The following is a 15,617-nucleotide window of genomic DNA, read 5'->3' on the forward strand; positions in this document are numbered from 1 at the left end:
GGCTATAGAGGTGGGACAGTCCCGCCAAAAATGTTCGTTTACCCGGTCCGTGGGACATGGGACGAGCAAACGGTCGAAAAAGTACAGTATCCGTATTCAGCTCGCATCGCTAGCGAGCGTTTCTTGATACTCGTGTGTAAAACTAATCCGCCAGGGGCCGCAGGAATGGCCATGAGGTAACTTCATCACCTGTAATAGACCCATTGCCGAGTTGCCGGAAAACCTGGATGGGCAATCCGAAGGGTGGTTCATTCCTCATGTAACTTTACATCCTAGTTTCTCTATCTGTATGGTTTTTGTCTTTATCGGAACACCGTGCAAGCGGGAGATAAAACGTATCGAGCGTATCTTAAATTTACGTGCTGTAGTATCAAACACATTTCTACTGGGTTGTGCCTCGGAAAAAACGTAAGTTCTACCCGAGGCCATTGAGTCCATCGGAGCGGCTATGTAGCCTCGGCTAGGACTCGCATGTTGTCTTTCCCCAACGCTAGACCGCGGCAATGGCGTTAGCCCGGCTTAGGCACCCTACCGTCACCAGCACCGAAGAGAGCTACAAGTAAGCGATTTCTGAGAGCTGGAGTCTTTCGTGCTGCTTAGGTGTGAGAGATTTCGGATCCCTTTCTTTGCAGGGTCACTCAGGGCCACGGGTGACACTTAGAGTGGCTTCCTGTAGCTTCAATCTTCTGTGACAGAGATTGTACACCATCAAATCAAAGGCTGCCCGCCCTCGATAGACGTTCACTCAATATCCCTGCTTTCTTGGGTGTGTAATTTTAGACTTTGATGAATCAATTAGGCTTCGTCTCTCAGGATCCATAGCGTTGATACTTTACCTATAAGTATCGGCTTAACGCCTTAGCTGGAAGATGTCCTACCCATCACAGGCTCACTTTCCCCGACTGTACACAATGTTCGAAAACGCCCGATTGTACTAGGCTACCGTATCCAGTGCCGTCGCCACTGATTCGACATATTCAGGATATAGAGGCATTAATGATTGGGGCCTCTATGGCCAACCATGCTACTGAATGGCAACTCGAAGCTCACCAATGCTACCAGTATAGATATCAACTCCATCAGCTGCGGGTGCAGGTGGTAAACTAGATGACTGATTATATTCTTAATCCGCTTGCGTTTACGACAAGGTCTGGCGACTTTGGCAGATATTTCTCGAGAAATGGGAATCAGGTATGAATCCAGTAAATCTTTACATTTGATTCAAGCGTTCTTCGTTAGCAACCAGTTGATAAACGTGCCCATCCGCAGGTTAGTACTATCCGTGAATGATCTGCGCGGCAGCGGCGGACAAATCAGTGCGCAAATGACAGCGTGGAATCCACTGATTCATTGTTCTGAATGTATATGTTAACGTGTTCAGTACGTTCTTGTTTCGATTGATGTCTGGCCAAGAGCAACCTATTTGGCTGCAGGCCGGGTCCGTTTCTTGGACGAGCTGTCTACCTACAAAAAGACATCCCCTTCTCACATTCGGGTGCCCAAACGGGATGCTTGATGCGCATTCAATGGAACAAATCGCGCTGTGAGATGCTATCGTGATGCATTGCAGCTTATAGAAGGCACAACTTCTAATGCATGCCCAGGAACTGATGCCATGGCATCATAATTGATACATACATAATGAATGACTTGTGGCGTTCGAACAATTCTCCCACCACAACGCGAATCTCATCAGTGATCACGAATTGATGTAGTTAAGGCCATATAGGGCACAAAGCAAAGGACCAGAATACGCAGCAGCAGGATGGTATTTTGCATGCAGGAGACGAACTTTTACGTGGGAAGAGCTGTGCAAATTCAAATGAGAATTGTATATAAAGCCTGAGCCTGAGCAATCGAAGTGCTAGTCAGTACTCTTGATGGACTCGTCAGAAATATTGACGCTGCAGCTTACCCAAGTGATCGACCATGTTTCTAGTGAGTTGTTAGACCTGATACTGAGTACAAACCCAGCTGACGGTGACTGTCCCTCTAGCCGCCATAGGGGCCTTATCCATTTACAGGATTTGTAAGTAACTACAAATTATTTGGGTGTTACCAGCTGCAGAACACGCAATTTGCATGCCAATGTACCATCCCTAGTACTAAACCTAGATGTGGAGGCAAGCCTTGACCAATCCGTTTCTATTCATTTCTGAGCTTGTTTGTTATGCATTGTGTTAGATCGAGCTTATATGGGTGAGTTGAACTTCTGGGGTCCGGTTTTCGCCCCTAATTTTAGGACACTTGCCATATCATCAAAGACAAGACCTTCAATGCGCTCACGGATACCCTATGTCCTAGTAAGATCTATTCACTAAAATATCGGCTGATGCTAACTCGTTTTGTCTCTCATGGAAAGCTCACTTATGGTGGCGCGTTTTTGGGACTGTAAGCATTTACCGTATAATCATTGGCCACCAATGAGTATGCTAACTTGTGCTGTGTGGCTATATGATGAAGGATTGAAATTCGTAAGAAATGAAAACTGTTTGTATCAAAACAGGAGGAAATCTAACGGTCATTGTCCTAGCTACTTTCAAGACATACAGTGTAAGTGTTATTTGAGCATGATATGGTTCTTTATCAATTACTTATTTCGCTCGTCATAGGGGTATGTTGCTGGCAAAAGCTCTAGATTAAGCCTTCCTGAGTCTTTTATCCTATATTATTTCCTCCAGATGTTTGTATTTCCACGCTCTCAGTTTGAAAGAACCTAAAAATATTCAAATGCACGCATACCTTTAGGCAAATTCTGGGTCATAACCGCAAGATGCATATTGACACCTTTATTTCAGACAGTCATAAATGGTGCATGGAAGCCTCTTCCGTCTGCATTGAGATACTTGCTCAACATTTTATTTCAGCAATGATGGCGCTTCGAGTACTTGCCATGCATAACCATTCTAGGAGAATCCGTACCTTCGTGGTTTCCTGCTTTGTGATTGTCCAGGTGATCAACATCGCTCATGCTTTTGCTCTAGTCATTCAACCTCAAGTATCTGGTAAGTCTCTACGTTCATCAAGCGCCTCCCGCTCCTATGTGGTACTGTGACTGATCTTGTATCTAGTTCTCCCCGTTTTGGGTTGCAGCTGGACCCCTACGGAGACCAACTTTGTCCTCCAAATTGGCAACATCATCGCGCTTTGCATCTATGATACTGTCCTGCTTTTGTTGGCATTGTATAGCATTGTTCGAGACCGTGGTTTAGCAAGCAATTTTGATACACTGTGGGCTATATTGATGAGAGACAATGTTCTCTATTTTATTATGTGAGTTGCAGATTAAATATATGCTCAAGCAACGCTAATTAACACTCCCCAAGTGCAACCGTCTGCTGGGCAATTAGTGTAACCTCTTTCATACCTGGTTTTGTGGCAGTGGTAAGGGGTAAATTTTATTACGAGATGATTACTACTCATCCTATATTGATTATTCACTTTACTAGAACAGTTTTGTTTACGCAGTGATAAGCTCCTCGTCAAGCTGCTATTTCTGCACAATGCTTGGGCCTGTCATGATACTAAGCATTCGGCAGTTTGATGCCAAACGAGTTCAAATTGGTACAACCAATATATTAGAAGCAGACACCATAGAGTTTGCTACACCTGGAACGGGCTCGCAAGGAGGTGTACAAGTGATATCCACGATTGAAGGAGAAGAGGCATAGAAGACTCACTTCAAGATAGCGGATGAGAATTCTGATTCGGTCTTTTCAACTAGAAGCTTGGAGGAAATAGCTTACTGATACTTCTTGATATATTGATTTCTTTATGAACTGCGGCTCGAGTAGAGTGCACAGTATCAAGTATTTATTTTGCCATCCCTTCTTGTCGTCTGAACGTACATGTTACTCGTCTAGTCTGCTAGTGCTGTAGATAGCAAATAGTCTCATGAACTCAAAATTTGCTATCGGCGAAGCCTCTCAATGCCGCTTAGTAGTCACTAGCCTTCACTAACGTTCACTCTCGATGTTCGCTTCCTTTGGACCTTTGGAAATCGAGAGCTTTTAAGTGTATGGGTCGTCTCCCAAGAGTGTTGAAGTATAACTATATCTCAACGGTAAGCCTTATTAAGCCTTATCAGAAGCCGAACAGGCTTAATCATTCTCTGGATAGTCTTCCAATAGTCTTCGGTAAATCCTGTTTTTACACCACCCTTCGTTTTCACTCCGAGAGTGGGGTAGACATACAGAGTAGTTGATAAACTGGATCTTCAACGAGTCTACACAGTCTGAATGTGAACGTCAGTCTACTGAATCGCGACGATCAAAAGTTAAGGGGAGGTGCTCGTGTAGACGCTTGTTGAATCGAAAAGCTGTTGCCAAACACACACAAACACCTCCTGAGTATCCCGCTCTCCGCTGCTATACAGGACAACCCATCGGAATAGGCGCCAGCGTCAACCATAATCACATCTTACCTTCTGCTTACATCTAATTATTCATTCGTTGTATACAATGGATCCACTAGCAGGAATGGACGACTCGACAACTGACGACGAAGGCGCGTCTCAGACGACCGAGGACGACCCGCAGGTCCCGGAGAACGCCCAACAGAACCGCCAGGCATCGTCCGCCCCGGCTCCTGCAGTTGCATCAACCCCAGCCGCAGTAAACGGTGTGCAGAGTGGGAGCGCAAATGGGTCAGGAGGCGGAGGTGGATCTCACGTGCAGCCTCCTCCGGTACCGGGGAGCGCGCGCAACAGGCCGAACTACGAGCTACGGCACACGCTCAGAGGGCATACGCAGAGCACTTCAGCGGTCAAGTTCAGCCCGGATGGTGCACTTCTGGCGTCGTGTGGTGCGTCTTTCTTGTTCTATGTGCCTGTTGTGCGGTCAACCTGAAGTCCAAGGCTCGGGTCGGCAATCCGAGCAGCGGCAGACAACGTCGTGAAGATCTGGTCGCCGCTCACGGGGGAGCTGATACGAAACCTGGCGGGGCACACGAAGGGCCTGTCGGACGTGGCGTGGTCGACGGACGGGGTGTATCTTGCTTCGGCGTCGGACGATACGACTGTTCGAATATGGAATGTTGACACGGTGCGTTTCGGGTGCTTGGCTGTGACCCTCTCTATGGTTTTGCTGATGCGGTGATGTGCGCAATGATAGGGTTTGACGACGAAGCATCTCCGTGGGCACTCGAGCTTTGTGTTTTGTGTGAACTATAACACTGCATCGAATCTGCTGGTGTCGGGTGGATGCGAGGGTGATGTGAAGATATGGAATGTCGCGAAAGGTTCGTCCCTTCCCACCGAGTGCTCAGCTTTAGCTGCTATCTTACGCCCGCCCCTAGGCAAGTGCATGAAGACGCTTCATGCCCACCTTGACTATGTCACCGCCGTCCACTTCAATCGTGACGCAACACTCATCGTCTCATGTTCGCTCGATGGGCTCATGTACGTCCACGTCCACCCTCCTACGTTCCTATCCCACCTAACAGTCTCCAATAGCCGGATATGGAACACTTCTTCTGGCCAGTGCCTCAAAACGCTCGCCGAAGGCCACGATGCCGTGTGCCAGCACGTCCAGTTCTCGCCCAACTCCAAGTACATCCTCTCCACCGCGCACGACAGCGCCATAAGACTATGGGACTACCACACCTCGCGCTGCCTCAAGACGTACGTCGGACACCGCAACGAGCGGTTCTGCATTGCCGCGTGCTTCAGTGTTACGGGCGGCAAGTACATTGTGTCCGGTTCCGAGGACGATAGGGTGTATATATGGGATTTGCAGAGCCGCGAGGTTGTGCAGGTGCTTGAGGGACACGGTGGGGTCGTCGTTGCTGTTGCGGTGAGCTCGCATCATTTTTATTATTCACGTACGAAATCTCATTGGCCTACGTATGGGTGCAGACTCACCCGCAGCAAAACATGATTGCCTCTGGGTCGATTGAGCCTGACCTTGCCATCCGCATATGGGTCGACCGCGGGCCTGCTGCCTGAATAACGTCCATCTGTTAGAAGATCATCATCAGCCGTATGAAGGCTACCTCAAAATACGCTGCCGGGCGATGCATTTCCTGCATTTGTCCGTAGCTCGCTCTAGGGCTCGATATTCCGTCGAGCTTCTTGGTCGCCGTCGACCCTCGAGTCTTGGGGTCAAGATACTCCACGAGGTCATCAACAACTGCAGTACCACTCCTGCAAGGACCGCCGTGACGTTGATTTATTGCGTATAATATTCCCTCAAGCAATTAACCCTCTCTGTCATGAACTCTTGGTGATGTATCCCTCCATGCATATGCGTCATGCGTCATGTATCAACCATGTACTCCCTCCATATGCGCATTTGTACCTTTTCACATGAATTACAAAGTTACAAACTACTATATGTCTCTATTCATGTCGACAGAAATGTGTGACTCGTTTCAATGATGGCACATACTACGCTCTTCACCTCTTTCCCCCCTTTTTTTCCCTTCGATTTCCCCCTCAGTAAATCAACAGTAAATGCCGCAGTATGCCGCCCACGTGTCGACTTGCATCGCCACCATATTTGCGGCCCTGTATCCGGATTCCGAATGTCTCGGACGTCTCGGTGATGAATCGACGACTTGTGATTGATGCTGCCTATTATTATTTCCGACAAGCGACAATTTGCATCTCTTCCCTTGTCTTTTGGGTCTTCACGCGCGCCAAGTCTCGGAGAAGCAGGGAGAAGCCGAAATCAGAGGGCTATGGTCATAGCATTGATGTTGCAAGCTGCTAATCCCCAACCAGATGGAAGGACTGTATGGGCGGGGAAGTACACACCAGAAACGTTATGTCATTGAGACTGCATCTGGAACCTGTTTTCCACGGACTGGTTGCCAGGCGTACACGTCTAGACACCGATCAGGATCAGGATCGCATATGACCACCTGTCAAAACATACCGAGCGCTTGCGTCGTGATCCTTGTCCAGAGTCCATCAGGTTCACCTTTGCCAGGGAAGCCCGCTGCACACGAGCGATCTGCAGGCCCGCGACGCTGTGGCTCCAAGTGCTACAAGTGTCTCCCGAATTGCGCCTGCCGTTTTGACTACTCCACGACCTCCTCAGCTTTTCGCCATCGCTGCGCCGACGTCGTTTTCCAGTGAGACGGCTCAAGACCTTACCGCGGGTTCACACCCGAGTCACAAACCGTTGTTGCATCGTTGAAGCATCTTCCCATGTCATCGAGCGTTGTCCAGGCGTATATGCAGGGACCACTCTGCGGCGCGCTGGCCACTATGCTCCTGTACGGCATCACCTGCGTGCAACAGTTTCACTATCACCAGAACTACAAGTCGGATTCGTGGGTGCTCAAAGTCGTGGTGCGTTTGTTCGTCTTTTTGGTTAGGCAACGGAGGATCATAGACCACGGTTGTCTCCACATACTAGGTGTGGTCCGTCTGGTGAGTCACATCGAGTGCTTCACTCCGCTTCATTTGAACGCTTGTCCAGGATCACCGAGACGGTAGAGACGGGCCTGTCGGTGTACTTTCTTGAGCACTATCTTATCACCAATTTCGCGAACGAAAATGCTCTATACGATGTTGTGTGGTGCGTGTTCTTACCGATCGGAGAAAGCTGTTTTCTCATGTCGCTGCGTTGGAAGGAGCGTCCCGGCGTCGTTTGCTCTCGGAGTGAGTGTCTGCATTTCTCTCCATTGCCTATGCTCATCTGGAACTCGACCGGCGAACAAGTTTGTGACAGCCTATCTAGCTAACCTGTACGCCGCGCTCATCGGTCTCAGACGCGACTTGACTGACTTAGTCTTCGCAGATGCTTTATCTGGCGAATATGGAGGCGTAAGCTAACCCTTCGCGTCTAGCCACTGCGGTTGTGCTCATTCTCCTTCCAGTATCGCGGCATTTAGTGGTGTCGCTTCTACTAGTTCGTGACTATATGCGCCCTTCTTCGTTCCTGGATAGCTACTAAGCAACCCTCCTAGACCATATTGGCAACCGCTCGACTCATTCTCGGCCTGGTCAACTCATTCCTTGCGTACGTCGCGTCCTATTCCCCAAAGTTCTACTTCTCAGACCGCTTACGTCGTAGGATCAACTCGGCATCGTGGGATGCATTCGCAAAGACGGCCTATGTGAGCACACAGCTTGCGTCCCTGCCTATTCTCTCCTTTGACATGGCCCTCGGTTGTAGGTCCCGATCGCCTTCAGCTGGTTTCTTTCCATAGGTGTTGATGCACTCATTGCCTTCATGATGTATCGCACGCTGTACAAGCAGCGGACAGGGCTGAGCGAGTACGTCCTTGTATCTGGTTAGCCTAGCGTTTACGACATGCTCATGGTTTACCTCTGTAACGGCGCGCAGTACGGACAGCATGATCAACCGACTTCTCCTCTATGCTGTTAACACCGGCGCAGTAACATCGTACGTCTTCTTTGCTTCTGCTCATTCTGATCATCGCGTCATTCTCAATGACAGGCTCGGTGCCGTCCTTGTTCTCATTTTGGTAAGTTTAATCCCGACGATGACGCACGTCCGCGCCTCTCAAATGCCACTATTAACTTGCCGTAACCCTTTGCATCGCATTGAATGTACAGTTCTTCGCGTTGCCGCATTCTTTGGCTTTCTTGGGGCCCCTGCAGGTCCAGGAACGAAGTAAGCCTTTGTTTTCCCCACCCATCATACCGTGCCGTTGATCATCATGCTCACCGAACGACCTTGTCTTTTCGATTCGCGCGCTATCAGTGTACAGCGTATCCCTGCTCGCATCGTACGTTCATTTACCTCCGTTGACCCCTGACCGTCCCAGTGCCGGAGTTGCGTCGCGATATAGCTCACTGACGTATGTATCCCTCATTCCCTTTCATATCCCCGAATATCCTCGGACCCGGCGCTCCACATCCGCTTGGCACACGCAGGCTGAACTCACGCCGCGCGACCCTGTCGCTCTCGCTTCCCAGAGGAGAGACCTTCCAGCTCACGTCCGTCGACCCCGACATCGACTTCGAGCCTCCGACCAAGACGATGCAGGATGTCGCGGACGGAGAGCGTGCCGGAGGTGGCGCCCGCGCCCGTGATGCTGCAGGCACGGGCGAGCAGCAGACGAGGAGCAGGGTCGCGTTTCCGGATCTGGAGCTGGGCGGGTGTGATTCGTCTGAGTCGCAGTCGCAGTATCGGGGAAATGATTCTGAGTCGGTATGATGGATCATTTGTGTTTTAACGGGGGTTGGGGGCGATGAGTCTTTAGCGTTTATGACGATATAATCATATATATTGACTTTATATCCAGATTATTGTGTAACCTAGTCTTATCGATGACATGTCTGTCTTCAATTCCGTTACACTGAGCATGCTCTTTTGATTCGCTCTTACAAAAACAAGAAACGTAGAGTGGAGTTAACCAAGCCGAGGCTACTAATTACACGTTGCATCCTCCCGCGTCCAGTATATACATCAGACGCAGGGCGAGCTGCTGGTTCGGCGCGCTCAATGCGGACCCGGTGTCGTTTGTGATCATCAGGAATTTGACACGTGTATTAACCGCACTTTCCTGTCTTTACCAGAGTGAACCTACTTTCCCAAAATTTGAAACCACAATTCTGCTACATTTGAGGGTCCAAATCGGTCTGAGAGACTTGTAGCTTACTCTTTTTAATGAGATTTGCAGCTTCAGTGCCACTGATGTGGTTTTTTAGCCAAATATTCTCTAGTAAAGAGCCGAAAATACCAAAAAAGTAGGTTCATCTCGGCAAAGTCAGGATAATGCCGGTAAAGCGGCTTGTCATTTTCCTGATGATGCTTGAAGCGATCCCTGCTAAACCACCAACGAAGGATGCGTCACCGTCTACTTGCTGAACAATGTAGCGTTTCTCACATACCTTGCGAAACTTCAGTATCAGAGGACGCTTTCTTTTCTCTGTGAAAAGGAGTGCACCATCCCCAAATCTTCTAACCACTTCCGACCGCTGATCCCAACGCTCAAATGGATCATCCCACCCATATCTTGGAGGCTTGTTTCTGTCAGAATATACATCCTCCATGGTCATTGTATCCGCCAGAGATGGCCTATACTGACTTGGGATCCAAACAATTCGTTGAGATCCGTCCCAAAGCCAGCCATCTCTGGTTAGCGCTAGTGAAAACCAGGCTTCCGTGTCAAAAACCGTATACCTCAGATTGTCTACACAGGTGGGCTGAAGCCATCGATGGGAGGGATCCACGAGAGGGGTTACGCACTCCTCGAGGTGTAATACATGTGTCCGACAGAAGTTTGAGTGGAAATCGTTGTCAATAGTATTGGCTGTTATCACCGCAAGAGCCTGATCGAGACGTGGTGAATATTTGATGGCTTGAAGCTGGAAATTGAAGTTTGCTCCGTATGAGGCATACGACGAGCGGACTGGGAGCGACCCTGAAAACTCCGCCCACTCCCACATTATGCTCGAGTTGCCATCCCGGTACTCCAGCGGTGCGGCCTTTCCAAGCAATGGGGATAAGAATCGTAATGTATTTGAATCCAGAAATGATAAAAGGCAAGCGGGACCAGACCTGAACTTCACTGAAATATGTTGAGAATCATCTTCGGTTAGCTGATAGATCGAAACCCGAGTTTCGTAAAAGTTCTCATAATTCGGAAGGGATGGGTATTGAGCACAAGCAAGTCGCATGTCGTCTGGAGAGATGCAAACAGAGAACTCTCCACTCTGAAGAGGTTCAAAATAAAATCTGGCAACTTCATCCCCGCGTTCGACGTCCCAGACAACGATAGTCATTCCAGAGTTGAAGACAGCGATGTAATAAGTCGACTTTGGAGAGAATGATTGCCACGTAACGACTCCGCAGGCATGGGAGTTAAATATTTGTCTGTGAGGGCAAACGCAATACACGTCGACCTTGCCCTCTGACACGGAATGGGCAAGGAATCGACCATTGGGAGAGCATATTATCGTGTTCCCTTTCGATGAGACTAGTGTCGTAGAAGACCTCCATCCTTCTGAGTTCTGGATTACGACCTGTGCGTGCTGTGAAGTGGGGTTCTCGCCGTAATTCACGAAGGCAAATATATTGCTGCCGGAGACACGTAAGACTGAGCACGGGGAAGACACATCGTTGCAAGAGTCGAGAAATTTTGTTGAAGCGTCAACGATCTTAATCTGAGAAGCGGACAGCCGGACTTGAAAGGAGCTCCCCTTGAGAACAGGAATAGCTTGGAGAATCCGTAACTGTTGTTCGTTCGAGTATGCGATACCATCTATCATCGATTGCGACCCGAAATACGAGTAAGATTGACTGCTTGAGATCCTGCGCTTAGTCAAAGAAAAAGTCTTGCTCTTGGCCTTAGCCTGTGTTATCAGGTTTTTGACCCCGGTTGAAAGTGGATGGGACCACTGCTTCAGGCGACGTCGCGAAGGATTGGAAGCGGGATCATCACGGGAGATTATGATGCAGCGATCTTCCGAGTTGGAAGGGAAGACGAAAAGGTGGCTGGGTGTGGAAACATACCGCCACACCAAACCTCCATCGTGTGTGTTCCAAATGCGTGTGTAGGTGGATCCCCCCTCACACTAGAAAATTATAAGCAGTTGGTCTGATGGAGAGAATGCCAAATCCGGGTCGACATCTCTGGCGTCCAAGGCGAGGCTCTTTTTAAATACAGTTGTTGTCCTTGCGTCTTCTATACCATGCCTTTTCACTACTTCAACAACATTTCCTGTCTTGGTGAACAGTGCCAAGATCATGGAATCGGATGATACGGCAAAAGCGCATAATTCAAGCGTCTTGATAGACGATACTATATGTCGAGAAATCAGCCACAGTTTCACTGATTCGGATGGAAGTTCAAGATGTTCAGTGGAATCGGAATTGAGGCGGCTGCGAACGCCGCGGTCAGGGCAATCATTATATGCAAGACAAGAGGAGTCCCGAGAGAAACAGCAATAACTGCTGTAGCACGTCGGCTATGCTGCCACCATTGTGATTGTGTGGATATCCCACAGCTCGATGAATGTGTAGGCTGAGGTGAGATCATCGCGGCTGTACTCCGCGGCCAGCCGACCGTCAGAAGAGATACATTCCACAGATTTTCCAGGACCAGGAATATTGATACTCTGTACTTCCGATCCCCAGTGTCTATCGAGACCTTCTACAGCAATTGTGTTGGAAGTGGAGAGATATGCCTTGTATACCTCTCGAAGCTTCGTTTCGAGCGGACAAAGAGGAAGAGCTGTATGATAGACGTGGAGAGCTGAATCCGAGATAGGATCTGAAAAATGATGTACAAGTCGGTATGTGTCATAGAAGAGCGTGTTTATGATGTTCTGTTCCGGGGATAATTCCCATGTCTATGAGTCGTGAGTCAAATAGGATATGTAGCATAAAAGCAGAGCTAACGCACCGATATGACCTCAGCAACTTCTCTGAGGGGTGAGAAAATACGAATGACTCCAAGCAGAGATACGACTTCGATCCAATGGAGGAGATTTTCTTTAACGAAGGACACGAGAAGGCCCCGTAATGTACTGTCAGGCGTTGCCTCGCGTAAATGGTCGATCAGGTGTGTCACCGCATACGCAAGCGCAGGCGATATCGCTTTATCTCTCTTCTCGTAAAACCCATCGATTTCCGTATGCACCAGTGACGGGTCCCCCAGATTACAAATATCTGTTACGAGTGTGCGTACCATGAGCCGTAAGCACGCGCAAGCTAGGTAGAGATGTGTTTGGGATGGGTTGCGATAGAACTGCTGAGATCGTGTTTTGTCTCCGAAGAAGTCGCGAAGCGATGTATGGTAGGTAGTGACGGGATGCGTCAGAGGAGCAGAAACAATGGCGGCTATGGAGTCAAGAAATGGCCGTGCGTCGTACTGGACTAGGCTGGAAATGGCATCAACGGGCAAGGGCTGCGATAAGGATACAATGAGAGTGAGGAGGGAGGCACCTTCGGACGCATGATCCGAAATAGAGATGACATGACGGTATAGCTCGTCGATGGTCGTCATCTGCTGCGTTTGGGAGAGGGCGTCTAAGAAGTCTTTCATCTCCGACGAGAGCTTTTGCTTTAATAACCTAATCGCGGTGACGGCCACGATGAAACTGCGAGAAACTTGCTCGACGAAGAGTTGAAAGGTGTCATCCGATGGCCAAGACTGAGGAAGAGAAGAGAAAGGGATGTTTCTAATTTCGTCGAGAGACGTCTGGAGAAAGAGCTTGATGTCTTGATGTACAACAAAGTTTTCGATAGTAAGGGTTAGAACCAACGGGCTGCTACACATAGCGTTCTGGATGTAGGTGTAGAGCCGACTCGTAATCACAATGTGAAAGTTGGAAATGTCCTTCTGCTGAAGCGCACGGAGGAAGAAGTCGACGAGCTCGCGAACACTGTCGTGGCCCGAGTTGATGACCTCGTCCAGCGCGTCAACAATCATGATCATGGTCCTAGGATCTTCCTTCCAGATGTTTCGCAACGCTCTTAATGGGGCGAGGACAAGCTGGAGAAACTGATCGTAGCGCGACCTTTCGGACTTCAGCAATGTAGAATCATCAACGATAGCTTTGGTGATGGCGTTCTTTGCGTGGGGATGAAGGAGACCTAGCTGATAAGAGATGGTGGGAATGAAGCGCTCTGTGGTGCTGCGAATGGGATCTCTACGGGAAAAGAAAAAGGTGGCCGCGACCTGCATCCTGCGAAGGTTGTCTGGAGGCGGAGCCTGTGGGTGCTGGAAGATCTCCGGACCCCGGGTAGCGTTCGGCTTCCAGCCTAAGTTATCCGCACGACACTGCTCTGCGAGCGTATAAGCAACGGCAGACTTGCCTGAGCCCGACTCTCCGGAGAGCCAAATGATCCTGCGGTTCTCTTCGCGTATGGTCTGACGCAGAGTCCGGAGAAGGTCGATTCGCGTGCCGGGGAGGCACTGGGAAAACGACTGTCTCTCGGGAGAATCGAACATAGCGGATAAAACGCATGCTTCGCCGAGTTTCTTCCAGGCTTCTTCGTGGGATGGGTTGGACATCTTCCCTACTTGTCTTCCTATGAGCACATTAGCACTTGGCTGTTGTCCAGGAGACTTGGGTCTCTTACCTGACTTTCTCTTGGGCGCAGAATAGTGGGAGGATGTCGATGTTTAGGAGGCAAGTGCGATATAGCTATCGAGACAGAGCGCGCGTACGCCGTGCGCAGCCAGCGATTGGCTAATGTAGCCTCGTACGGCTTGATATGTTGGACTCGATGCCATGTAGATGTGACATTGATGTCACGGTGCCTCGCACCATCTGTAAGGGTTCTCGGGCAACTGAATATCATTCCGTAATATTATCGCCGCATGATAGGGGGATAAAGATAGTGCTGTGAAGAGATGATGAAACTGAAGTGCATGGCTAAGCACGTACGAGCGATGTTCATTGTACCGCCGACATCCCGCTAATGAAACAGCGTTCACGGTAATGGATACTTAAAGCTGTGAATTTGTCGCAGTGGTTCATCTGGCGTATGATATCAGCGGTGAATCGCATTTGAACTGAAATAGATGCGCAGAGGCATGAGTAGAATATGAACAAGCGCGACGGAATCACCACTAAAGTAAAGTTCAGTCAACCCAAAACATAGAGTAAGTCCTGTAAGCGATGACAAAATCGGGGAGGGTATAGAGCAAAGACACAGTGCATGCTTGAATGGTGGACGTAGGTGAACAACTCACTAGGGGTGAGATCCTGGTGGAATGATCAAGCCCGAGATGTACTATCTCAGGTTACTCGGCGTCCATATTACTCTCTGAGATGATCATCAGTAGACAGTGCAATCATTGCGGTACCCGGCTGTGCTCGAAATGATTTAGGGCTTCTACCCGCATGGGTGAGAGAGGGTGATGGTGGTGAGTGGCATAAGACGGATTGTTAGTAAGGGACATACACTGGCAGGGCTGGTAAATCTGGTCTCCAGGCAACGATCCCTTAGAGGTAAATGGGTACCATGTGAGTAGACGTCAATGAGCCGTCCAACCGATATAACCAGGCGTGCGAAAGAGCTTCTGAAGGGTTGAGGTGTGTTAATCTACAAGACGAGTGAGATGGGTCATGCAGTCATGGTCAGCAACCACTGCGAGGAGGGCTCAGGAGGCAGACACCGTAACAATCGTGGGACAGATGTGTCAGCGGAGTATTAGCTTAGGGGTAATTGGCCCCTGTCTCCATTCCGTTTCCTTGGCTTTACAGTAGTTTACAGTCCACTTGGCTTGCTATGCCCATCTGTACACGAGCTTGTTGGCATTTGAACAGGTCCATTCGAATCACATGGAAGCGATGATATCCATTGTTGGTCTTCTTCATCAGTGTCTCCGCATAGTAGCGTGCTCAGTAACCATTTCTCTCTTTATCATTCTAACTGAAGTTCTCCTTGTTTCTTAGCGGTGCGATGAAGGGCCCGATGACGCAACGGTGATCAAAAGACAAGGCCGAAAAGTTCAGTAGGGCAGATCAGGCAACCGGCTGGCGTTTCTCGGGACAGGCCATGCCTCCAATCAAGCGCTAACAACCGGCACTTGTCCGGCGACCAATCAAATTTTCGGGAGATGGCGTAGTAATCAACCGCTCGTACCCGAGTTAACATTGGCTCTGGATCTATATATCAGGACTTGGTGGCCGAACAACGAAGCTGTAAGGGGCTGTGAGGTCGATCAACACCCTTGAGAACGCC

At 49.3% G+C, this 15,617-nt stretch overlaps 4 protein-coding genes across 4 annotated transcripts; 3 read left to right on the forward strand and 1 right to left on the reverse strand.

Annotated features, from left to right (window-relative positions):
• Positions 1-1,929: 1,929 nt before the first annotated feature.
• On the forward strand, positions 1,930-3,277 carry CONPUDRAFT_74506 (uncharacterized protein; the record flags this gene model as incomplete). Its single annotated transcript, XM_007772334.1, has 6 exons — positions 1,930-1,938; positions 1,975-2,029; positions 2,185-2,199; positions 2,507-2,553; positions 2,954-3,005; positions 3,072-3,277. 6 exons carry the CDS (start codon positions 1,930-1,932, stop codon positions 3,275-3,277), a joined length of 384 nt encoding a protein of 127 aa, XP_007770524.1.
• A 1,118-nt stretch (positions 3,278-4,395) lies between these two features.
• On the forward strand, positions 4,396-6,269 carry CONPUDRAFT_138218 (WD40 repeat-like protein). Its single transcript, XM_007772509.1, has 6 exons — positions 4,396-4,803; positions 4,879-5,042; positions 5,112-5,238; positions 5,296-5,398; positions 5,453-5,792; positions 5,855-6,269. The coding sequence occupies exons 1-6, from the start codon at positions 4,461-4,463 to the stop codon at positions 5,942-5,944; spliced, it is 1,167 nt and encodes a 388-aa protein (XP_007770699.1). The 5' UTR covers positions 4,396-4,460; the 3' UTR covers positions 5,945-6,269.
• Positions 6,270-7,177: 908 nt separating this feature from the next.
• Positions 7,178-9,131, forward strand: CONPUDRAFT_91317 (uncharacterized protein; the record flags this gene model as incomplete). The annotated part of the gene is made up of 14 exons (XM_007772510.1): positions 7,178-7,302; positions 7,425-7,523; positions 7,579-7,606; positions 7,667-7,692; positions 7,746-7,771; positions 7,825-7,856; positions 7,915-7,967; positions 8,022-8,064; positions 8,124-8,224; positions 8,295-8,354; positions 8,409-8,436; positions 8,528-8,585; positions 8,676-8,700; positions 8,849-9,131. 14 exons carry the CDS (start codon positions 7,178-7,180, stop codon positions 9,129-9,131), a joined length of 987 nt encoding a protein of 328 aa, XP_007770700.1.
• Positions 9,132-11,887: 2,756 nt separating this feature from the next.
• CONPUDRAFT_166806 (uncharacterized protein) lies at positions 11,888-14,232 on the reverse strand (the record flags this gene model as incomplete). The annotated part of the gene is made up of 3 exons (XM_007772511.1): positions 14,007-14,232; positions 12,325-13,955; positions 11,888-12,271 (listed from the first exon to the last, which is right to left on the reverse strand). The coding sequence occupies exons 2-3, from the start codon at positions 13,936-13,938 to the stop codon at positions 11,888-11,890; spliced, it is 1,998 nt and encodes a 665-aa protein (XP_007770701.1). The 5' UTR covers positions 13,939-13,955; positions 14,007-14,232.
• Between the last annotated feature and the right edge of the window lie 1,385 nt (positions 14,233-15,617).

The sequence above is a fragment of the Coniophora puteana genome, assembly GCF_000271625.1.
Source record: "Coniophora puteana RWD-64-598 SS2 unplaced genomic scaffold CONPUscaffold_9, whole genome shotgun sequence".
Lineage (NCBI taxonomy): Eukaryota > Fungi > Basidiomycota > Agaricomycetes > Boletales > Coniophoraceae > Coniophora > Coniophora puteana.